This window comes from Dipodomys ordii, unplaced genomic scaffold (genome assembly GCF_000151885.1).
Source record: "Dipodomys ordii isolate 6190 unplaced genomic scaffold, Dord_2.0 Scaffold103, whole genome shotgun sequence".
In the NCBI taxonomy this organism is placed as follows: Eukaryota; Metazoa; Chordata; class Mammalia; order Rodentia; family Heteromyidae; genus Dipodomys; species Dipodomys ordii.
Genome location: NW_012267319.1, coordinates 1,492,197 through 1,517,334, shown reverse-complemented (window position 1 = coordinate 1,517,334; position 25,138 = coordinate 1,492,197). Strand labels below are relative to the sequence as shown.

Below are 25,138 nucleotides of genomic sequence, written 5' to 3'. Positions count from 1 at the left end.
CTGTACTGTCCCAGTCCTGTACCCGCTCAGGGCCGCTCGTCCAGGCCTTGCACGGGGGCCGCAGGGCCCTGCTCCGCTGCTCTTCCTGCGGAGCCCGTGTGGAGATGGGCTTGGAGGCGGTCTCTGGGCTGATCAGAGAGGGAGGGAAGAGGCGGTGGAGGGCCACCTGGCGGGCGGCCCCTGGCCTGGCTCTCCACATGCATTCGGGGCTTGTCTAGTTTGAAGCCTTCCTCGCAGCCTCTGTGGACATGGACTGGAAACGAAGGAGAGCCCAGCCCCTCATGGGCAGTCACAGAAAGATTGGAATGCCTCCTTTTTGTGCCAGTACTAGGGCTTGAACTCAGGGCTTGGTCAAGGCTGGTGCTCTCCTACTTTGAGCCACACTTCTACTTCCAGCTTTTTGCTGGTTAATGGAAGAGTCTCACAGATTTTCCTGTTCAGGCTGGCTTCAAACGATGAACCTGGGACTGCAGCCTCCTGAGTAGCAAGGATGACAGGCGTGAGCACATGCTTTTCCTTCCCCCTGGGGGTGCTGAGGGCTCAGGTAGAATCCTGAGAGCAGTGGTGGTGCAGAGGGGCCCATGGCCCATGGCTCCTCGGGTCGTTCCCCGAGGGGACACCCAGCTCGGCCGCAGGCCTCCTGCACCCCTGCTGGGCCCCTCAAATGCTGCACTCACCCCTTGGCCCTGGCAGACGGCCTACCTCACCGAGGCCGGTCCCCAGGGACTCAGGGATGCGTGGGGCAGAGGCCATAATTAGGGCCTGGATTTCCTCTTACTAACCGGGGCTCCTGAACCCCGACTTTGGATGTCTTTATGAAGCTCACCTGCTTAGGGCCTTTGAAACTTCATCCTTTCTGGGCAGAGCGCACACAGTGGACACGTGACCTCTGTACTGTGCTTGGCTCCGCACTTCCAAGGTGTGCAGAGCACTGGAAGAAGAAAGGCGGAGGCTGGGGCACAGATGAGAAGCGTGTGGGTTGGTCGGGGCGCAGTCCTACACATCCTGGTTCCTACCAAGATGAGGTTGTGTGTCATTGCCCAGTGCGAGTCCTGAGCCGCTCCACCTGTGGCCCCTCCCCTCCCCGGCCCCCCAGCTCATGGTAAGGGGAGGCCATGCTGGGGTTGCACCCGGGGGCAGGAGCTCTACCCCAGGCCCAGGCTGCCCCGCATGTGTGTCTTCTCTGGGGTCAGCACCCCGTCACAGAGGAGACATACTTGTCCCGCGCTGTCACCACAGCTCCTGTCTGCCGTACGCTGAATAAAGTGAACATGTTGCCAGCATTCTGGAGTCTTTGCGTTGTGTGTGGCGGGCAGAGCCGGGCTGCTGCTGCTGGCGTGCGGGCTGCAGCCTGGTGGGGCCCAGGTGGGTGCTGGTTGGAGCATCTGTCCAGCCGAGTGAGGATGGCAGACCCCTGCCTGGCCCTGCTTTCCGGGGGACGTGACCCTCCATCGACGCCTGCAGGAGGCTCACCCTGGCTTCCCCCAGAATGACTGAAGCCCATGCCGGCATCGGGGTCCTGTGGGTCTCTTCCTGTGGTCCCATTGGCTCATGGTGGCAGACGCCAGTGCTGGTGGAGGAGGGGCAGAGGCGGGCACCTCTCTCTGCCACCCTGCTCGGCGTCTTGGGAGTATGTGTCTAGCCTCACCCCCTGCTTGAACGTTGAACTTATGCCCAGCAGGCCTGTTGCTCAGCCTGAAGGAAGCGAGTCTAAGCCATTTCCCATCGCACACTTCTGCTTGTTGGTCTGCAGACAGCTCTAGGACCCAATGAAACTCCCCAATGACCACCGAGGGGCAAGAATGCAAACCCAGGGCACACTCCTCTCACTGGAACAGGAAGGGGAGCGCCACCTGCTGGCAGCGGCAGGGATGGACACCGGGGGTCACACATCCCGATTCCCCTGTTCTGTCCACACCTTGGCCTCTGAGCTTGTCACACGTAACCTTTAGTACGTGGGTCATTTATAAGCCTAGAGTTGGGGAAAATGGGGGAGAAAACAATTTGCTAGGTGCGCACATGACCAAAGCAGTTGAAAATCTTACATGTACATCTTCAAAATAGTTTAAGTGTAGTGATTTTATTGGAAGGGGATGTTTTCATCTTTCAGCCAGAGAGCAGAGAGATAACTAGGTCTGTGCACTTGAACACATGCCATTTGTCATTCAGGAATGACACAATTGAAGTTGCTTGCTATAAATGAATCTTAGAGGAAAGCTTAGACTTGGTGCTATCTCTAGCTGCATGGTGCCCAGGGGGACATGGGCATAGGGATCACTCCTGGCTGAGTCCTAAGGGACTCTGCCTAGAACTCTGCCTCAGGTTAGCTCCCTGGCTCCCTGCTCCCCTCTGATTTCAGAGCCCTTCAGAGCAAGTGTGGGCCCTAGAGCCAGCTTCAAAGAATCCAGCCTTTGAAGTCCCAAAGGAGGCTCCATCCAGGCACAGCACACAGAGAGGGGCTCCGTGAGGTGGCGTCACCCAAGTTCACGTCCATGTGCTGTGCTGGAGAGAAATCCTGGGGCCGTGCGTGGACATCAGAGACCTCAGGGCCCTTCCCCTGTGACATGGACCCACCACAGGTGCTGCTGGCAGAACCCTGACACCCTGGGAATAACTGGCATCCTCTGTGGGGAGGGTGCAGACCCCCAGAGCTCTCTGACGCTGGGCACCATGTAGACAGCAGGTCTTCTCCCTGTCAGGGAATCCACACACCTGACCCACCCAGTGCTGGCCTCTGAGGCTGCGCCTCCCCTGTGGAGGGCTGCCCTGGGACCCACTTCCTACCTGAGGCCAAACCTGCCTTGCTGTCCGCCCACTCGGTGACGGCGTTTGGCTCTCTGGGTGAGAAGCACCATGCTGAGTCATACTGAGGGCAGAATTGGACCAGCGTCTGAGGAAGAGCCACATCGGGAAAGTCTTTGGACAAAGCCCTCACCGCAGCCTCCTGTCTCTCCTGTCACAGATGGAAGAGCCTGTGGCCTGCCAGGCTCCGGAGGGTCTGCGTCCTGCCAGGTACCCCCGACCTCAGGGGTTCAGCTTTCTGGTCCCTTCCTTGCCTTGCTCCAAACTCAGCCCCTTTCAGTGGGGTCCACTGAGCTGCACACTTGTCCATGGTGGGGGGGCATGATGATGTTCACAGCAGGTGCACCCCAGGTGAGCCCCTTCTCTGGAGCACAGACCCAGCTCCCTTCTATCACTGGGGAGAGGAACATAGCACAGAAGCGTCCATGCAACGCATGGTGCCTCTGCTTCCACTGCTGGGCCCGAGCCTTAGAATCTTGGAAGACTGTTGAGGGTTGAGTCTGGGCAGGGTGCCGGGCGGGGGAAGCCACAGGATGGCACTGCCCATTGAATGTCCTGCTTCAAGGCCGGCCAAGGATAGATCTAGAGAAGGCAGGGCTGTGTCTGCTGGGGACTTAGAGCGGCTACTCCAGGCCAAAGTTTACATAGGTCGCATTCTCCCAGAATCCTTTATTTGAGATCTCGTTTTCCCTGTGGCTGAACTGCACTGGGAGCCTCTGGGAGCTCCAGGTCAGAGTGCAGAGCGGGTGTGGCCGGTCCCTGGCTCACACACAAGGCCCCAGGGGCAGCGGTGGACCTGGACGTGTGCCCAGCATGCTGTCCGCCTGCCTTCCTCTCTCTCTGGAAGTGTCCTGAGGATTAAGGATCATCCAGGTCCACAGGTCAGAAGAGACGTGGGGTGAGGTGTGCAGGGGAGGGGACAGCCTCAGTGGTCAGGCCAGCCCCGCCCCCATTGGGACCCTGTCCAGCGTGGCCGGAAGCCAGCACGGCCTGGAAGGGCAGGGCAAGGCCTGATCACCACATTCCTGGCATCTCTGCAGAAAGGACTGTTCTGTCCAGCCCGTCTCCCTAGGGCAGGCCCCTCCTCCGTGCCTGGTCCTCACCTCCTGTCTCTGGAATGTTCTTGTGAGCTCAGGAGTGTCTCATATCCAGGACATGCCCATCCATCCTGAGCCCCACCCCATGATCTGCCCTCCAGGAGGCGTGGCCTCAGAGGAAGAAGGCCCTGCCCTAGGGTGGATTGGGCTGAGGTGAGAAGGGACCCCTGGTCTCTTCCTGCAGGCCCCATGAAGGAGAGCCATGGGGCTCCACCATGTTTCTGCTGGTGCCGTCTGGCCCCTGATGCGTATCCATGGCTTGTCACTCAGGTGCTGAGCTTGCGTGAAGACCCCTCCCGCCGCCTCGGCTCTGGATAGCTCCTCCTCACCGGCAGGCCAGGACCCGGTGTGAACCAGGTCAGGGGCCACCAGCATGGAGGAGGCGATGGTGCCGCCCGCCCTGCCTTCCACAGTGGGGGCCGCTTCCCCGTGCTTCACCACACCACTCCTATCCTTCTGTCCTCTTTCTGGACTCAGCCCCAGAAAGGTGGCCTCAGTGCCCACCTGGCCTTTCCTTTAGGGCCACCTCCAATCCCAATACAAAGAGAGTCAGGGAAGGATAGAAATGTTTTATTAGGACCAGATGACACAAGCCCCATAGGCAACCATGGAGGCCAACTGCTACTAAACAAGAAGTCACAGGGGCAGTGGAGTGTGGTCACATGACAAAGTGTAGCACAAGAGAACAAGGGGATGAGGGTGACAGGGTGAGGCCTGTGTCCATCAGGATGGCTCAGCCTCCCCCAGGCCAGCGCTACAGGGTGGCGCCCCCTGCTGGAGGCCATCCTGCTCCATGGGCTCCATGGTGCCTTCCAGCCCTGCATCTCACTGCTGATTATCATGGCGCTGCCATCAGGAGAGTCAGGCAGTCTCCTCGCCCTGGAGTCCTGCTGAGGACCCCTGGGGATGGACAGTGCCCGCTTAACCAGGGAATTTGGAGAGCAGGCAGCGAGCCTGTGCCAGCCTTGCCAGCCGTTCCCTCAGGAACTTCCTCTTCTCGCTGGTGTCTCTGCGCTCCTTCAGAAGCCAGCCGCAGGCCTCCTTGTCCTGCAGGAGCAGCAGCATGGCCTTCTGCAGCTGCTGGCCGAACGTCTGCAGGACGAAGTACTGGATGATCAGCGGGATGTGGCTGGACATGCGGCTGTGGACCTCCTGGACGGAAGGGGGAGAGCAAAGTTCAAGGCGGGGAATGAGCTCGCCAGCGGGGGCAGGGGGCAGATGGTCATGGAGCAATGTGTGGTGTGGTGTTGGCTGGCAGCAGCGTCCTCTGTGTTGGAGTTAGGGAGTGAGCTGGCCTCTGTTCCCCAACTTCGCTGCTGGAAGAGGAGGTGCTCTAAAATGGGCAGCAGATGCACTCCGCCCCTCATGGCATTGCCAAACCACTCCCTGCATGGAGATCTTCCACCTTCTTTCTCCATCAGCCTCCCGCTCCTTGCAGCAGAGCCATAGGTGGGGCTGAGTCCATGTGTGGAAGGTGAGTTTCACTGTCGTGTCTCCCTCCCAGGCTACTGTCAGCCCCTCTAGAATGATCTCTACAAGGTGAGCTGCAGGGACGCACCACAAGTCCTGCTAACTCTCTGTGACCCGTTCTTCTCTGGGACACATGGTCCCTTGGGTCTTCACCGATCCAATGCACCCTAAGACACCAGCACTGGAAGAACTCACGCAGAGATGAGAACCAGAAACAGAGGCCATTGTACTCAGAGACAACAGGACGAGTACTGTGACTCCACCCAAAGGAGACCCCTGCATTCTCAGATTTATAAACAGAGGACAATGGTGGTTTAGGAGGCTGCAGAGCCAGGGAAGATCAAAAGGTCTGGAGTTGCGTGGTAGCGAAGGCTGTAGAGCAACAGAAAGATTCTTAATGTCCCCACATTGTGGCACACTGCGGAAAGAAGACAGGAGCAGAGCAGCGGGGGCCACGCAGGTCACTGTCATGTGATCACGCTGACCTGAGGAGGAGAGGCTCCTCAGAGCAGCACCTTGTGTAAAGTGCAGAGGGAGGCTGGGGTGACCCCGAGCCTCTGTGGGGAAAACAGGTTCTTCTAGATGGAACCATCTGCCACCCCCTGGGCCTGGTAGAGTAAAAAACTGAATTGATAGATCACGTACACACTGCTGACCATCAGTCTTGGCAATAGATGATGAAAAATAAAAATTCCTCAAGTCCAAACAGAAATGACAAGCAAGTCAAGCCCATGATCCAGAGCCTGTCAGCCTGCTCTAGAACCAGCCCAGACACAGCTGCGGGCAGAGCACATGCTGCACGGCCTTGTCTCCCATCACAAAGGCCTTGGGCCTCTCACCTTGCCTGCAAGGAGCTCGGCTTGTGCAGAGTTTGCAGGGTGGGACTGCAAGTGACGTCACTGTCACCCCACAAGCCCCGGGAAAAGTCCCAGGAAGATGTCAAAGGCCCAGAGATGCCAAGGAAGGCTAAAGGCTAGTGTGGAGGATGACCCAGGGGACTGGGCACTGCCTGACATCAGAGGTGGCCCAGTGTTCTGCGTGGAGGCGACCACTTATGTCCCCAAAAGCCGCGCACTTCAGTACAGCTGGCTCCCAGAGGTCCTGTTGGCCTAGAGCGCCAGGGGTCTCCTGTCCTGCCAGTTCTGCTTAGAGGCTACCCCACAGTAGGCTATGGAAGCTGATGACTGGAAGCCAAAATGACCCTTACAGAGGACCACAAAGTGCTCTATTGTCACAACCACCTGAGCCCAAGCGGCTCCAAGGAAAAGAGCAGGGAGCAGGCACAGCAACATGCAGCCTCTCACCTGCACATGAGAATAGCAACGTGGAGGCTCATGGGGGCTCGGGTCCCTGTGCAATGACATGGGACCAGATGAAAGACCCAGGGAAGGCTGTTCTAAGGTGCGCCATATGGCTCAGATGGGGTTAGTGGACATTCCCGTCCATGGTCAGCCATGCTCCTTGTGGGTTTCATAGCTGTGTGGGCCTTGTCTTCTCTAAAACGGAGGCGGTCCCTGGGTGGGGCCCTGGGGCTCTGACCTCCCTCCCCTGGCCTCATCGTACTCAGCAGAGCTGGATCCTCCATTAAGGCCTCACTATCCACCCCTGGAAGACCAGGCCAACCCTGGGTGCCATTAGCAAGGTGCAGCCCAGATCTGCCATGAGAGACCAGGGGCCTGTGTGCAAGGCCCAGATGGACAGCCCAGCTCCCAGCAGCCAAGCCGGAAGATCGCCAGGGGCTCCTGTCCATTCACTCCCATGTCCCGTGTCCCACCCTGGCCATGCTCGTGTGCTCAGGTGAGTAGACATGAGCAACACCTATCCAGCTGGATCCCACCTGAGTCTCACCTGGGCAGCACCTGAGCAGCACCTGGTACCCAGACTCGCCCATGCTCCTCTGGGGCAATCTCACAGCAAGACTACATTTCACAAGGAAGTCACTGGTCCGTCACTCAGCTATAGTCACACAGCCAGGCAAAGCCACTGGCTCTAAGCCACAGCTGCCCCTGGAGCCACTTCAGCACTGGGGGACAGAACTGGCTTATGGCCATACTACAGACTTACTATAGACTGGACAACGTTAAACACAAAGGCTTAGGAAAGGACCGGCCCTGGGTCTGCTGCATTTGCATACACACCTGATGGTAGGCGCTCAGGTGCTGCAAGATTTCTGCCATGGATGCTTCGGACTGCTGTTTGTTAAAGTGCAGTAATTTCTTTTGTTTCTCCTTCTCTTTCTCCTCCTCCTCTCTGACTTTGGTCAGCGTTGTTCTGTACACCTGGTCCTGGCAGTAGACAATCTGCTCCATCTGGAAGTGGAGTCGAATGGACTCCTCAGCAGCTTTTTCTTGCTCTGATCTGATGTCTTCAATTTTGTTCTGTGGGAATAAGAGAATCATGAGTGAATGTCCCATGTGAAGCAAACGCCAGGACAGAGAACCCAGGTCCCCAGCAAGCCCACAGGGTCATCCCATGAGAAGGAAGCCCACCATTTCCTTAGGAAATGCTACTTGCTGGCTTCTCCCACTGGGGACCCTCTCCAGCCGGGGATCAGAACTCCAGGCAACTCTGAGCTTTGATGTCTGAGCAGAGGAATGAGGTCCACTGAGCAAGCTCAGGGAGAGGGACAAGAAAGGACCCAGTGTAGGCTGGTGTGTCCATGTGTGCACAGGGAGAAAGAACCCATGCAGGCTGACATGGCTACCTGTGCACATGGAGGAGAAGGGACCTAGTGCAGGCTGACATGGCTATCTGTGCACATGGAGGAGAAGGGACTCAGCGCAGGCTGACATGGCTACCTGTGCACATGGAGAAGAAGAGACCCGGTGCAGGCTGGGGTGCTCCTGTGTGCACACGGAGGAGAAGGGCCATAGTGCAGGCTGGTATGCCCAGTTCCCACTGTGCTCTGGGCTTTGGAGAGTCAGGGAGCTCAACCCTCACCCTGTCCTGGCCACAGGCCCTGCTGGGCCACCTTGTCCTGCAACCGTGCTCCTCCTCCACCACATCTTACTAGATTCACTTCAAGGACACCTGCTGGGAAACAGCCCACTCGTGGCTCCTGGCTGCAGTGTGGCAGAGCCATTGCCCCACCTGTGCTGGGGGCCCCATGGCCAGGTGAACAGCATGGGCAAGGCCAGCCTGTCCCCGGCTGGGAGGTGGGAAGGGGGTCTCCTCCCCTGGCTCTCTCTCCACACGACACAGATGACCTTGTGACACTGGCTTCCTCCCTGAGTGTCGGGGCCATTTTCTCCCCGTGTCCTCACTCTCCTGATGAGGGCAAACATGGTCTCTGTATTTTCTCTCTGTTTCCCTGTCTCTGTCTCTCTGGTCTCTCTCACTGTGTTGACCACAACGTTCTGGCAGCTGCATCTGTAAGATTCTCTAGTGAGCTTCAATATTTCTTTCTCTAAATACCCACAAGAACCTTCAGATGGTTGCTGTCCAAGAAATCGAGGCTGGAGGCTTGGCTCAGCAGTGGAGCACCCACCTAGTGCCCTGAATTCAAGTCTCATTACCAAAAAAAGGAAAATAAAATTGAAGAAGTCTCTATAGTCAGACTTATTTACTCTTAGTTTAAAAAAATTGGATTTACCTTGGTAGTTCGGTGGAGGTTGAAAAACTTGTCGAAAGTTTGTTCAGAAACCTTTGTGAAGGCCAGTCGGACCAAATCTGATGTAACAGAAAAACGTTCAACAGGGTTAAGACCAGCTAGCCTCTTCATAGATCACAAAACTCTTGAGGATAAAATGCTAAGAAACAAAGACTCTGTCAGGCTCCTCTTCTCTTGTGCTCTTCCTCCCCACATTTGCTGAACCAACTTGAAAACAGCACTATCTCCTGTCTCACATCTACCTCACGATATAGAGTTATGAATACTTTGTAACTTATGTAATACTTTGTGTCAAGAATACTTTGTAACCTATCAGTTAAGTCATCTTTAGTTATCACCAGAATCTAAGGCCAACATTATTTGACAAGAAGTCCAAGAACACATTCTCTGAAGCTGAAGCTGGAATCTATATACTGATTTTTTTGGGGGGGCTGAGATGGGTGAATGCTGATTCTTAGGCTTGAACTCAAGGCCCAGGTACTTTGCTTTAGGTTTTGTGCTCAAGGTTAGCACTCTATCATTTGAAGCACAGCTCTACTTGTGACTTTTTGCTAGTTAACTGAATATAAGAATCTCATGGACTTTCCATCCCAAGCTGGCTTTGAACCATGATCCTCAGATCTCAGGCTCCTTAGTAGCTGGTATCACAGGTGCATGCAACTGGTGCCTGGCTAAATACTAATTTTAACCACCTTTGTTTTGGGATTACCAGGCTCTAAGTGTGACTGTTATTTGGATTTTGCCAGAACCACCAAGACATCCAGTACAGAGAACAAGAAAGGTTTACTGCTGGGAAAGGGACCGGCAAGATTCCAGTAGAAGTGAGAAGCAGCGCCGGCTATTGTCTGGGGTGACCTATATAACCTAGGAGGTTTAGGAGGGGCTGGAAGGGGCGAGGAGGTGGAGACCCCAGTGTGGACATGTGGGCCAGGGGCTTCATCATGGTAGACTAGGATTGATGGCGGCTGTCCAAATAGTAGATGAGGGTCCTCCAGCTGCACAGACCTGAGGTCACTCTAAGGGGCTCTTGTTGCCTTCTATGGGGGTAGCTGCTCCAGAGAAGTGCCATCCCGAGGTGAAGGGGGTTGGAGGCTGACTGTTTACTGCCTTTGCTATAGAGGCCCAGTGTTGCCTAGGAAGAGAGCATGGTAAGCTGTGGAGAGAGGAAGGAACATGCTAAGCTAAGAGAAGGAAGCTCATTTGGCTAACAGTAACAACCTTCCCTTGAACAAGAGGAGCAGAGTTCATCAAAGTACAATTGGAAGATAAGTGTACAATATTCAGCCACAAGGCAAAGGTGAAATTTACTGAGGGAGCTCTGAGTTCCTCAGCTTCCCTTACCCATGAAAAATGATTATTTATGGCTGAAATGGAAAGTCTCGAGTCTGGAGAAGGAGGTTAGAAAGCGGAGGGCAATGTGGAGACAGTGTGGACTCCCTGCACAGGTGGCAATGTTTCATGGGGGGCGTGAAGTGGGTCTCCTCTCCAGGATGCTACCTGAGCTCCTTCTGTGCCAGGCCAGGGGGTGTGGACCACCTTCCCCACAATCACCCTCAGGACAGGGATGAAGCTGATAGTGTATACAGGTGTCTGGTTCTTGACCTTGCTTCTCAGAGATGGCAACATGGGGCGTGTTGAGCCCAAGCAGAAGCATGAAGGAGGAGGGGGAATGGGAGGGGCAGAAAGGAGACAGAATCCTCCAGTGTCTCAGAAGGAGCACATGCCAGGAGTCTCAGAATCCACATATGCCAAGAACATCTCCTGTTCTGCTGAGGGCGCTCTGGTGGCTCCAGGGTAGCTTCAAATGGGAGGTCACAAGGGCCAAAACAGGGGTGTGAGCTCAGGACTTTCACCCCTGCCATCCTGGCCTCTGGTGAGGACAGGAGACATGAGGATAGGATGGACCTGGTTCAGACTGGCTCTGGGCCAGAGTCTCCAATGCCACCTCTCCCTAGCGATGCAAGACCCCAGCCCCTTTACCATCTCCCAGAACTCACAAGGAACTGACAGTCTAGTCAGCTCTAGGTTCTGTGATGGACACACCTGGGAAGGAGATTTAGGGGTCAGATGCAGGGGTGGCCTGCCAGGAGGACCATGACCTGGGGCTTGAGGAGGCAGTCTGGACCAAGTGGTGGGGATTCTTTTCAGACAAGCAGTGTCAAAATACAGCTACACCATTGAGCACCGGGTGGATGGCTAGAGAGTTGGAGACGGGTGGTTTTACAGAGAGTAAGCTGGAGTGTACACTGCAATTTGGCTCTGACTTTGGCTCGAACTTTCCTGCCCCAGCAGTAAAATGTCAGGAGGAGGAGCAGGCACTCACCAGTGACGCTGTGCAGCATGTCCACAGCTGGCTCCTCCAGGGCTTTTATCTCCTGTTTTAAGATTGTCTCGAACATCTTATAATTCACAAATCCAGGCAGCTCTCTGCCTCGGTACTGCCATTCAATTTTCCAGATTTCATCATGCAAAGTGACAAAACCTACACCAGGAAAGAATAGCCTTAAATTATTTAACTAACAATTTCTGGACAGTCTCACTGTATTCTCTCTGATGGGAGAAGAGAAAAAATGAAAAGAGAAACACCCACTCCAGAAACACATGTGGGTATGGAGTTGCAGGAAACCTGTCTGACTCGACAGGAGCAAAGGCATCCCTGTGCAATATGCTCTCCCCACAACCTCCCATCCCAGGGCAGCAAAAAAAGACCCCGAGGTGCAGGTGGCACTGCCTGAGCTGAGAAAAACAGTTAGTGACCTAGGCAAGAACCAGCAGGCGTATTGGTGGTCTCTGAGTGAAACAGCACCATTGCTAACTAGATCAAATGCTCAGTTCCTTTTCACACAGCAGAACCTGCTTTGTGTGAGACAATGTGGAGTCTGGAGAGTCAGAGGGGGCCTGGCCTGCACTGGGGAGCTGGGGCTGCCTGCCTGCTGCCCCCTCTGTGGGTGGCGTTGTTTACCAAAGGAATTGCTCTTCTTGAGATGGATTCACACACCCGTGGACAGTCCAGGGACTCTCAGCATACCCCAGGGCTGCGGGGCTGTGCACGTGTCTGTGCCCAGCACTCCCTCTCATTCCTGCCTCTCTGGCCCAGCAGCTGCTCCTCTCATTTCTGTCTGCACAGATTGCCTCCTTTCCTGCACATGTGGGATTGCCCTCCAATACACCCAGAGGACTGCTCTACCCCTCTCCTGGTGTCTCTCATTCCAATCAGGCCAAGCATCAACAGGACCCATCCACCTCCCAGAGCTGCTGAAAATGATTGTGGCCTGAATTCCTCCCAGTATGTGCTTCCCTGAAAATTGCTGGCCCATGCATACATTTGCTTTTTTGAGGGACTGCCAAGTGGTTTTCCAAACCAGATTCAATCAACCTCACATTTGGACTGGCCATGTGTGAGGGTCACATTCTCTGCCTCCTCTCCCACCTGTGTCAACCTCAAAGACATTCACCTTTTTTGAAATTACTTTCTATCTTAGCACTCCATGCTTGGAACTGTTTTCGGAGTTGGGTAAATAGCCGCGTCTCATTATCCTTCACATTTTCCTCTCCTTGCATCAAAGCAGTGATGTCCTGGTTAAATGCATTGATTTTCTGTGCAGAAGAAAAGCCACAGTAGAAGTGGAGGTACTTCAAACTCAGGGTTCAAGGTTCACCGAGGGAACGTGAGTTGCTGTTCTCTTATGGGCTACCGTGGAATGATGGGAGAGAAGCAGGTCTGGCAACAGGATACCCCACCTTCCTCTGCCTGCTTCCTGTGTCCTAAGGCAGAGTCCATGAGCTGAGCAGAACTGAACTCTCTATGGAGTCCATCTGCTGCATGTGCCCACCACTCCTTGGCCATAGCTGACCCCCTCTTTAGCACTAAGTGGGCAGAATGTGCTTGGATCAGCATTTGGGAGCATGAAGACAGAAAGTCACTAGGCAAGGATCCCGATGTGGACAGTGATTTGATTCTCCCACATGGACAGATCCGATGGTCATCCCCACACAGGATGATAGAACTGCTACATGCAGGATGTGTGGCTCCTCCCCTGGAGGATGATCGAAGTCATCCTACTTGCATCTTCCCAAATGGAGGATGATGTGGCCCCTCCCACATGGAGCATGGAGCCCGTCCACAAGCAAGGTGATAGGGCATCCCACACGGAGGATGTGCGGCCCCTCCCACATGGAAGATGTGATAGCCACTATCACATGAGGTAATACTCACTTCTATTAGATAGAATGTTTTTTCATTATCATCATCTGGTATGTCCATGCCATACTTTTGTAATTCCTCTGTTATTCTTTCATGACTCTCCTTTATTTGGTTTTCCAATGTTGGCAGCGATTTCTGAAAAAAATAGCAAAAAGTGCAAAACTTGTGAGTGCACTGGCAGTGAAAAGGAGGCCCTGAACTCACTCTGCTGAGCAGCTGAGACCACAGCTGACAGCCCGAAGTCCCGCAGGGGATTTCCTGGCTCATGGGAAGACTTTGAATTCTGGCACTGAGCAAAGGGGTCAGATCCTCACCAGATGCTCTCTGCTCCCCAGTAGGGGGCTGGGGGATGGGGCTAGAGGCTCTGCCACCTTCTGGTGGACAGGAATGCTGGAGAACTCAGAACACCAGCCCAACATCCAGGAGTGACAGGCTCCCAGCCAGAGTGCTTCCAATTCTTGTGGGTGACGGCCACTGAACCCTAGCCGCAGGGCTCCTGATGCCCCCTGCTGCAATCCACACATGCTCCACACTGCCTGATCCTGCACACGCCTCACTGTCAGCATGTGTGTCCCACAACGATGCAGCCCTCAATTCTACTTTCAGAGAACACACGGCCCACCCACACTTACACAGATGTGAGTGATGAGCTCAGAGGTCAGCCTTTCTGCCAGGCAGGGCACCGTGGCCTTCCCATCCTCCAGCAGAACCCTGGAGAGAACACAAGAGAGGGGCCTATTGGCTCAGATACCCTGACAAGGCCCATCCAGTTACTTCTGGTTGAGTGGAATGCCTTAGGACTGCTTCCTAACAGATGTTCCACCTTGGCCTCTACACAATTGTAGTCACAGGTGAGCAGCTTATATTGCTGCAGCACCCGGAAGGATACCTTCCAGCTCAGATTATAACTATGTCCAAGCATCCTGTTATAGTCCTCAAATCTTTGTGATGCACCTGTGCGTCATCTCTCCATCATGCATTCACTCACTCATCTAGCCACCCATTCATCCACCCATTTTTTCATTCATTCACATACCCATCATTAATTGGTTTGTTCATTCATCCCCTCATCTATCCATGGATTTATTGTGTAGCAATGTCTAGTTTCTAACTCAAAGTCATCTTGCCTCAGCCCCTGAGTACTGGGCTGTATTATAGATACATACCACTGTGCCCTACTTTCTTTCTCTCCCCCACTTTGTGTGTGTGTGTGTGTATGTGTGTGTGTGTGTGTGTGTGTGTGAGTGTGTGCGCGCGCACACACGCGCCCACACACACGTGCAGTTTCTGGGGCTTGACATCAGGACCTAGGCACTGTCCCTGGAGCTTTTTTGTTCAAGACTAGTCATCTACCACTGGAGGAACAACTCCCCTTCCATCTTTTTGGTGGTTAATTGTTGGGAGCCGACAGTAAAGCTTGACCCCTGTGCTCACTTGAAGGCACGTACAAGGAACTGGCTTTCACGAAAAACAACAGGTGCCCGGGATTGCTTTGCTATGTCTGCAGAGTTTGTTTTACTTTCTACCAGTTGACTTTGTCTTGTTTTTACTGCACTTTTTTTAATTAAAATTTTCTTTGTTTTTCTGCACTATTGTAACCTTATGTTACCTCTTGACTTCTAAGAGTATATAAAAGGGAAAGTTAAAAATAAACATGGTGTAGTCTTGAGCTGCAAACCTCTGACCTCATCCTTTGTCTTATGTCTTTATTTTTCCACATCCTCCCCTCTAATTCAGGATTCCCTTTCATTGCCGGCAGGCTTCGGCAGTTAACTATAGGCAAATCTTACAGACTTTTCTGCCCAGACTTGTTTGGACCATGATGCTCACATCTCATCCTCCAGAGCAGCTAAGATCACAGGAATACGCCACCAGCACCAGGCCCCCACTCTCTTTAAGTCGAATTAATGATCTGCTTTCAAAAAACTTCACCTTTTGGAATGAAGGTTGGAAAAGTCAGATCTGTTCTGCAATTGCAAATTGTCATCCAACTGTTCTTACAAAATGCTTGACTATTACTGGTATGCAGCTTTAACGTGGACTTGATATTTGCTTTTGGCATTGGTTCCTTCAGCATATAATTTCTTGTGGACACTGCCCAGCAGAGATGTTTTGTTAAAACACAGAGCGATGCTGTGCTGATCACACGGTGGGACTGGCACCGGGGACTGTTTCTGGGCTTCTGGCCTTTCCTCCATTCTCCTCTATTTCTTTGCAATCAGCTTGGCTAGTTAAGAGCTGCAGCAAGTCTCTCCTTCGCTCCCTCCATTATTATTTCTGTCTTTGTCAACAATACAAATTGTTTCTTCTTGGAGGCAAGTTCAAAAGTGATCCACAAGATCAAAACCATATCTTTACCCCCTCACAGTTCACAGAAGCTCAAAACTTTTATACACTCACTATCACACAAACACTTACCCTCACCCTCACAAACACACATAAACCCTCAGACACACCCTGACACATATACACCCTCACCTCCACATTCATACCTCACACACATAAATACACCCCCACACCACCTTCACACTCTTTCTCTCTCTCTCCCTCTCCCTCTCTCTCTCTCTCTTACTCTCTCTCTCCCTCTCTCTCTCTCTCTCTCACACACACACACACACAGCTCCTCACACAAGTCCTCACACTCAAGCACATCCTAAAAGCTGCTTTGACTGTGATTTCCCCAGGAGGGACTGGCACCCTTGGGGTGGGCGCACCTGAATTGGGGGTGGTCCTCAAAGAAGGCTCGCTCCTTCTGCAGGGCCTCGGACAGGCTCAGCCGCTGCTGGATGTCCTGCTGACCCCGGCACTTGACGATCATGTAGCCCTTCTTCAGGTTGCACACCAGGTTGTGCACCACATCCACCACCTTGTCTTCCGTCCCTTTGTCTACCAGGTCGGGCTTGGTCAGGATGCCTGTGGGCCAGAGCCTGCAGTCAGAGCTGTGTAGAGTATCACGGTGGGGGCTACCTGACAACTGAGCACCTCTATCTGTGGCAAGAAGGACCCAAGCAGCACCGTACGCTACATCACAGCTCACTGGATCCTGGCACCAGCATGGCAGAACTTCCTCCCGTCCCTGGAGAAATCCCTATATGCAGAGCCCAGACCCAGGTGAAGGGTGGAGAGCAGACAGGGCCACAGACCCCTGAGCCCGACGAAGAGTGAAGAGTGAGAGCAGCCAGGGCCCCCAAGAAACACATGACAAAGCCACCCCCATCTAGGGTGGAGACCTGAGACTCCACACACAGCCCGGCCTTCCTGAGCCCTTTCACCAGGCCAGAGACCTCCCTCCACACATCCCTTCCTCCCTCCTGCACTCTGGCACTACGTCCACCTCGGTGGCTTCAGAGGACAGGAGTTGCTTTCTGTGAGCATCCTGGGCCTTTCCAACAGGAAGGCAAGCGTACAGGGCCACTTGTGTCCATCCAACCAGAGTCCCTCTCAGCTCACTTCCTCTACCTCAGTGGCCACCAAACCTGCTCCTACGGCCACCTGATGCCCTGCCCGCCAGTGGTGTTGAGCTCGGTCCAACAGGACTCCCAGGACCCCGTCCCACTGGGATCCCGTCCCACTGGACGCCACATGTCACTGTTAGCCGCTCCTTTTTCGCACCTATGGTTCTGTCTCCATCTGGGTCCACTTCCTGGGCCATGCTCAGCGCCTCCGTGGTGGCGATGTCCACGTTGCAGGGGACCACCACCAAGTTGATGGTCTCCTGCTTCTGGATGTATTTCAGGATGAGTCGCTTGATCTGCAAGCAATGACATGCTATGACGCCTGGGAATGGCCCCGGGAGAGATAAGATGGTGAGCACCCTTCCTGCTACTGGGGAAGGAGAGGTTTCCTTGTGAAGTGGCCATGGATTGCTCCTTTACCTCACCTTCTCTATCAAACCACAGGCAGTGATAATGACAACTGGGCACACTGGCCGCACTGGTACCTCCAGAGATCTGTTCAGATGCAGCCCTGAGGACCGGTGCTCTAGGGCAGTGGGCCATCCCCTTCTTAACAACAGAGTCTCACCTGGTAACCGATGTCAGCAGGCTGATCGCCCACGGCCACCCTGGTGATGCCGGGAAGGTCGATCAGAGTCAGGTCAGGGACGTGTGGGGAGCTGACCTCCAGACTGATGAGCTCAGCGCTGATGCCCAGCCCTTGCCCCGCAATGAGCATCTGGGCTGGTAGGAGGAAGAGGAAAGCCATGGAGGTCAGAGAGCGGGTGTACCTGTAGGACTCCACCAGTCCTGCACACCAGCACGTTAGGAGCAGAGTCAACCTCACAGTCTCCTGCCATGGCCAGAGTGATCTGCAGACACCTGGGAGGCCTTCCACACACAGACACCCCACGCAAGGTAGAGGGGAACAAAGACAAGCGGAAACCCCTTTGCCAGGAACGGACACGTACAAGGGGAATCAACTCTCTAGGCAGGAACGGGACACTTGTGTTCTGTTAGATGTCATTTCCTTCCTTTCCCTCATAATGATGGCCTTAGAGACCTTTCTTTTCATTCCAAGAGGACACAATTTTCTTTTTTTTTCTCTTATGCCTGTTGTAGGGCTTGAACTCTGGCCTACGCACTGTCTCTGAGCTCTTCAGCTCAAGGCGAGTGCGCTACCAATTGCACCACAGCACCACTTCCTGGTAGATATTGGAGATAAGAGATTCAGAGACATTCCTGCCTGGGCTGGCTTGGAAGTGGGATTCTCAGATCTCAGTCTCCTGAGTAGTCAGATTACAGGTGTGAGCCACCACCACCCAGCTGTGGACACCATTTTTTTTCTATTCTTACCATCACCTGCAATGGCTTCTTGGAATGCTTGTTCTGATCTGGCGCTCAGGGTGCCAATACACCAAAGGACATGTGGAGCACCACCTAAAGCCCCCCAGTACCACGTCCTGATGTGCGGTTGTGACATTAAGGTCTGCTCACTGGCACACGTGCAAAAGTCACGCACAGTGCCAGAAAGTAGCTGAACAGGCAGAGACGGGTAGGGTTCCACTGGCCATCAGGCCAGACTGTGTTCTTCCTGACATGCATGGGGACTGTGGACAGAGACCACAGAAAAGGCACAGGGGACTTGTTTCTGGATCTAGGAGCCCAATCCTGTGCCCTGCAGCTCCAAACCTTCCGTGGTAGGAAAGACTACAGAGTTGAAACACAGTGGGTTCCCTTCATGCCTGCACATTCCTCTCCACATTCATCTGACACTTCTCCTTCAACACGGAGCCAGCATGTCAAGTCCGGGATGCACGTGTGACCCAAAGCAACCAATGGGAAGACTGAAGGTGCTTCTCAGGGGCTAGGCCTCAAATGGGACCTAGACCCATCCCTGCTGTCATCATGGATAGTTCCCAACCAGTCTGTCCACCCAGGACAGAGAAGGCCAGCTCAAGCCTCTGAGTGCCCAGAGAGTTGAAGAAGGCCTTGCTAGGCTTCCAAAAGCCAGACCAGCCAGAGCAAGCACTGCCATCAGGTACACACACCTGCTGATTCTTCAGCCGTGACGGATGACACACACCATGCTTTTCAGTTTCCAGTCTAGTAATGCTAAGTGACAGGATTTAACTTCCTGTAAGAGAGCAGTCCTAGCTAATTTGTGCTCCCCTTTGACAAAGGCAAGTATTCCTTTCCTGATTCTGGAATCAGGTCACATCATTGGCACCTTCCCCAAAGGACTGAAACTTAAGCATGTGGTGTTTGGAGAGGGGAAGACTGTGCAGGAGGAAGAGGTCTTCTCCTCATGGTGGAAGACACACAGCAGCGAGTCGCCCCCACCTGCACATGTTTCAGACTGATCTCTGTGATTTCATTTGCTGAGACGCACCAGTCACAAGGCTGACCTGCACTGTGCACACGACCACACTTCCTGTTCAGACAGGGTCGCAGGCTGAGCTACACCATGCACACGACCACACTTCCTGTTCAGACAGGGTCACAGGGTCCAATGGGGCTCAGTGATGGCGTCACCACCCAGGCTGGGACAAGGCTGCAAGCGAAGGCCGTCGCTCCTCCCTGGTGTCCTATTTGCTTCAACTGTGGGGAGCTGACAGGCCCTAGAAGGAGGGGAGCTGCCATCTTTAGCCCTTAAGCCCATGCTATTCTCAGAAAGCAGCTGCAACAGGAAGGAGCAAAGCATTCATCTGGGGTTGGTTCTGAAGACACTGGTCTCTGAAGGGTGAAGGGACAGGAAGCCTATGTGCAGGGAAAATCCCCAACAGAGGGCCACATGGACAGCCACATGGGGCCAATGTGGGACCAGGCAACCAGGACCCCTCACCTTTGTTGATTTCTTTTTCCACACAGGAAGCATCTGTGATCTCCACTTCCTTGCCCTGGTAGCTGATCTTGGCCCTCCACGCCTCCTCCTGCCCCAGCTTCTTCAGCCGCAGCACCAGAGGGCACCTGGTCACGATGCCTAGGAGACCAGCCGCGTGTCAGTCCTGGGTGCCACTCCCAGAGGCCCTAGGAGGCTTTGGCGCAATGGCTGAAACCTCTGCTGAAAGTGGAGCCTTGCTGGCCTCCCCTTCTGATGGCCGGAGGCCTCCTGTCCGGGTCACTTCAGCCTCATGCATTTGGGAGGGCAGTCACCCAGGGCACTGTGGCTCATTTGCCATGTCAGAGCACCTTCTTCCCTGCGATCTACCGTGACCTCAGGTGTAAGCCACACTGAACCCTTCCCCTCTCTGTCCACCTACACAAGCTATCCCACCAGTGCCCCTAACCACCATGTGACATAAACCCGCTGTGAACTCCTTCCACATCCTGCCCATGCACTGAAACTGCTCTGTTCCCAAACCATCTCAGGGCTGAGTGCTCACAGGCAGGAATCAAAGACTCTCCATGCTGCACTGTCCTCCTGGGCTGCACCACTAAGCACAGCACCAATCTATCTCCCTATGTGGCTGGCACCTCTGGAAAGGGGCTCAGGAAAGACACCCACCTATACACACTTAGTTCTGGGTTGAAAACTTGATCCCCTAAACAGACCTCCACCAATCTGCAGCTTCCATTCACCCACACGAGACTCTGTGATAAGACGTTGTCTGGATGGCCTGGCGTTCCCAACCCCATATTCTGCAGCCTGCCCCCACCTCCAACCGTGATGGAACACTGGTGCTCTAAAGAAGCCACCAAGCCAGGGACCAGGGCTCTCTTCTGTAATCCTAGCAAGTCAGACCTTACTGATACCCGAGGATTGCAGTTTAAAGCCCACGCTGGCAAGAGACTCTTATCACCAATGACCCACTAAAAAGCCAGAAGTGTAGGTATTGAGTGGTAGGGGTCAGTCTTGAGAAGGACTCGAGCAAGAGTGCAAGGCCTCGGTGCAAGCTGCAATACAGGTACCAAGGGAAAAAAAGGAGCTACTGATGCTGAAGGAGGTCCTGAGAGGTCGGACAGGGTCACTGTAGCCCCTACGAGCAGTCTGTATGAGAGGAGGCGCAGCTGTGTCAGTCCTGGGATCCTGCACAGAGGAGAGCCTCCGAGAGCGGGGCCCAAGCCAGCCTCTGACAGCCCAGGGGAACAACCTCAGGGGACACAGGCCTTGATCTTGCACTGCAGTCTCCAGGCCTGTGGCAGAACCTACTTCTGCAGTGGGACACACCTGCCCTGGGAAGCCCTAACAGAAGAACAAGGCTGCAGGATCTCACCACTGCCCCTGGGCAGGGCCACTCCCGACAGGGCCTCCAGCACAGAGCTCTTGCCAGAGCTCTGGTCCCCGATGACGGCAATGGCGGGCAGGGCCAGGTCCTTCTCCACGCCCAGGGCCCGCAGGGAGTCGATGAGGTCTATGCACGGCCGCACCTTCTCTTCATACTGCCTACAGAGGCTGTTGTCCACCACCTGGAGGGGCAAACATGGAGAACCAGCTGTGGCTGCACCCTGTGCCCTCCCCCAATGCCCAGGGTGCGGGACAACAGAAGCCCTAGAGGGGGTGGGAGTGCCTGGAAAGCCCAGACCAAGAGCCACACAAGGACTCAATCTTCACCGACAGTCTACAGCCAAGGGCCCAGGAGGCAAACTTGAAGCACAGGACACAGAAAAGAAGCTATAGCAACTTTCTCGCTGCTCTTTTCTAGCTCTCTCTGCTCTTTTCTAGCTCTTTCCTCTCTCTTTCCTAGCTCTCTCTCATTCCCAGGCCTTTCCCAGCCACGTGGAATGCCAACCTTGCCTGGTCCCAGCAGGTCTACTGAATAAACCTACCCCTTAACTGGAAAAAAAAAAAAAAAACAAGAAGCTACAGCAAGGTACAATGTGCTTACAACAAGTGATTAAAACAAGAGTCTGAAGTCAGCTACAAAATGATGGGTACAGGGACCAAAGCACGCTTCACGGCAGGGGACTGCCTGACTGTAAACAACAGGGATACATTTGTTTATTTATTTATTCATGTTGACCTTTGAACCCAAGCCCTCTGCTCTGCTGTTTCCTCACATTTTTAGATCACAGGGGAATGAAAAAAGTCAACCTGGAGTTTTAGCACAATAAGACAGATTTAAATGTAAAACCCTAAAACTAGAAGAAAATCTAAGCCAAGCATTCGTGGTTCACATTTGCAATCCTAGCTCCTCAGGAGGCTAAGATTTATGTATCGTGGTTCAAAGCTAACCTGGGCAGAAAACTTGATAAGATTCCTATTCATCACAGAAAAAGCAGGTAGTAGAGCTGTGGCTTAAGTGGTAGAATAATAGCCTTGACCAAAAGAAGGTAAGGGACAGTGCTCAAGTTCTGAGTTCAAGCCCCAGAACCCACACAAACACACACACACACAATCTGTAGATATGGGTTACAGAAGTTTCTTAGCTGTTACCCAGATGACCACTTCTTCAAGATGAAGAAATTGAAATGCTTAGTTTTGGAATTCCAACTTCAAATTCTTATCGAGAAATGAAAAGAAGTGAAAGGGACAAATATGTGCAACACATACATCAAGCCAGTAGCTTACATGAGGCCCAACAATTGCTTACTAGGGCAGTCCCGGGCTTCTTAGCAGGTGTAGCCACGCTTCTGACTGCTTTTCACCATACACCCTGAATTGTGACAACCAAGATTCGACCATCAACACACACTGTCTGAGTGATGCAGGGTTCAAAGGCAGGGCACAGAGAAGGCAGGATGGAGGAGCAGGTGTGTGTGAACACCACAGATTCCTGCCAAGGCAGGCCAGCACATCTGTAGCTCAGTCTCTGCAGAAGCTCTGGACCTTGAAGCTGAGCCCCGTTCTACATAGAACCTGAATGCAGCATGAACTGACAGTCCCTTGTCCTCGGCAACTTATTACATCTCTCTAGCAGATTGATGGCTCTTTGCTGTCAAGCAGTGCATGTCTGTGCACTATGTTGAAAGCTGAGTCTCTCTCCCTCTTCTGCTACCCCTTGATTCCACCACATTCTTTGGGAACACATTTTCTGCCCTTAAGATCAGAGTCTGCTGCAGCCCCAGCGCCAGCTGTGGGCCCTGACCTCCAGCCCCTTCCAGCCTGTGCTGACACTGCAGGCCTGGCACTGCTTTCAGAACCTCAGTTCTGCTGTTGCCCAGCAGTGCAGCTGTTGGATGAGCAGTGCCTGTCACCCAGGCTGGGCAAGACCAGCAACTCCCACAAATGGGCATGCTGCAATGAGACTTCAGATGTCCCCAAGGGCAGAGTGATGCAAGTGTAGTCTCCCATAACCGATCTTGGGAGGCGCAGGGACATGAAGAGGCAAGGCCTGGTCATGGGCAGCCCCGCAGGTGGATATTTGGACCACTGTCCCCTTTTATGTCCCAGCCACATGGTCCCACCTTGCTGAACTGTGAAGGCAGAGCAACTGGGAATGGCCTGAAAATGTTCAGAATTCTTTCCAAATGAACCTTCTCTCTTTACAAGCTGGTCATCTGAGGAGTTTGTTACAGTGCTGCACAGCTGACTAACACAGTGGGTGTGAGTTATTCCTGTCCCACATCTGAAGGAACAAGCCAGGCAAGAGGGGTAGGAAGGGACCACCAGTAAAAGGTAACCAGGGACTAGACGGGGAGACAGGCTCCCCTGCTCATACTGTCACCTTCAATACTGCAGTCCACTTGGCATGAAAAATTGGGCAGCGCTCCTGAAAAATGTTCCATCTCAGAGCTGAAAAACAATGGATCAAGGAAGGAAGAATTTCCCAAGACTGACAGTGGGTAAGGTCGGTGTGGGAACCCAGTGAAGGTGGGTTGATCCCACAGCCCATGTTTGCTTTCCACCAAACAGGACAGTGAGGCTGCTCTGACAGGGAGGACTCATAGGGTTTGTAGCAGGAGACTGAGCCATGGATGGACACGGGACAGCACAGTGCTCAGCGGTTTCAGGGGCCAGCTAGCTCCTGCAAGAAGCCATCAGTGTCTGCTGGTTTCCCAGACCAAGATGGCCCCTTCGGCTATGGCACAAAGTCATTTGGTTGTTCCTCACCAAGCCCAGGGAAGGGGTGGCAGATCCAGGTGTGTGTCATGCCCCTGGAGGACAAGGAGGCCATCAGCTGGCAAGGCCCCATCTGAGTTCCTGTGTGTCCTGAGGGTGTGTGCTAGCATGCATTCCTCTGAGGGGATGGAGGGGGCCCCCCCTTCCTCCATGCAGGGCAAAGGTCCTGCACCTGGTGCCACTCTGGGGCATGGTTTTTGGGAAGTGCCATTCATGCTCCTCCTAGTTAATTGTGTAGAACTAAGCCTCAAGACTCCTGTGTCTTTTAATGGAGCCCTACCTGCATCTGGCTTTCTCTTTTGTTACCTTGAAGGACTCTTTAAAGGTTGCTAATTCTCCACAGTCCCCAAGATGGTCAACTTTCTGTCCTGTGGCTGTCCCCTGACCACCGACTTACCTTCTCTGCCCCTATGCCCTAGATAAGTGTCTGATGTTTTCATAAACTTTGTCTATACCCACATGGTATGGTCCCTCTCTGCCAATCAGATACCAAGTTCCCGGGTCTCGCTGTGTGAACAGAAACAAGCAGTGCATGTCTGTTACAGTTTTGAAAGCTGAGTCTCACTCCCTCTTCCGCTACCCTCTTAGGCAGCAGTCCTCAGAACCACACAGCTGAGTTCCCTGTGGAGACACTGTCACACAGCCACATACCGTGTTCTCATGTTCCTTTGATGTGTCAGCATCTGCATTCAGTAACTGATGGGTAGATGTTTCGGCTGAATGATTGGTTTTGATTTTTTTTGGAGAAGGACTCATCTTCTGCCTGATGCTCCTCTTGCACGTGGGGTGAGGTATAAGAGTGGAAGGCCACCAAGTCTGCAAGCCTCAAGGCTGGCTGTGATGCTCCTGAGAAAACAACATTCTGGTGATGAGTATTCAGGAGCACTCGGCCCTCCACTCATGACCATTCACAAGCCTTCTCCTGTGGCTCCCTCCTGCCTTCCTCTGGCCTGCCCTCAGGTTACTGACTTCCAGACCAGTGTCCTTGCATCATTATTCTGTTAAGAAACGGAGAATGGGTCCCTTTCCCTTGCAAGGAGGTGGGTGGGTACTATAATAGATGACCTTTTGTGTGTGTGGGGGGGGGGCGTGTATACACACAGCTGGTCCCGGGTTTGAATACAGGGCCTTGTTGCTATTCCCACTTCAGCCATAGCTCCATTTTCAGCTTTTTACTAGTTCACTGGAGATATGTGTCCCTTGGATTTCCCTTCTTGACTGGTTTTGAAACACAACCCTCAGGTCTCAGCCCCCTGAGTAGCAAGGATGACAGTCCCACCATACATAGCACCTTGCCTAAAGTGACCCATTTCAAAGGCTTGCACCCAGGATTATGGTTCCACTTGGCCAGGTAAAACTGGAGTATGGGAGTCCACCCTGTGCTTTGTCTCATCAAGTGAGAGTCCCTGGAGGATAATTCCTGACTCTTGTCTGTCAGGAACTCAGGTCACATCTTTCTATAGTCACATCTGTGCCCAGGGAGTCTCGGCAGCAGGGAGGCCTGCCCCTCCAGTCACT

The 25,138-nt window shown here is 53.5% G+C and overlaps 1 protein-coding gene across 1 annotated transcript; it reads right to left on the bottom strand.

The window, feature by feature from the left end:
- Positions 1–4,727: 4,727 nt before the first annotated feature.
- On the bottom strand, positions 4,728–24,466 carry LOC105993986 (interferon-induced GTP-binding protein Mx2-like). Its single transcript, XM_013027377.1, has 13 exons — positions 24,272–24,466; positions 20,835–21,027; positions 19,463–19,600; positions 17,207–17,361; positions 16,796–16,934; positions 15,898–16,096; positions 13,816–13,894; positions 13,196–13,318; positions 12,435–12,576; positions 11,303–11,461; positions 8,962–9,038; positions 7,508–7,747; positions 4,728–5,051 (listed from the first exon to the last, which is right to left on the bottom strand). Exons 1-13 carry the CDS (start codon positions 24,374–24,376, stop codon positions 4,821–4,823), a joined length of 1,980 nt encoding a protein of 659 aa, XP_012882831.1. The 5' UTR covers positions 24,377–24,466; the 3' UTR covers positions 4,728–4,820.
- Between the last annotated feature and the right edge of the window lie 672 nt (positions 24,467–25,138).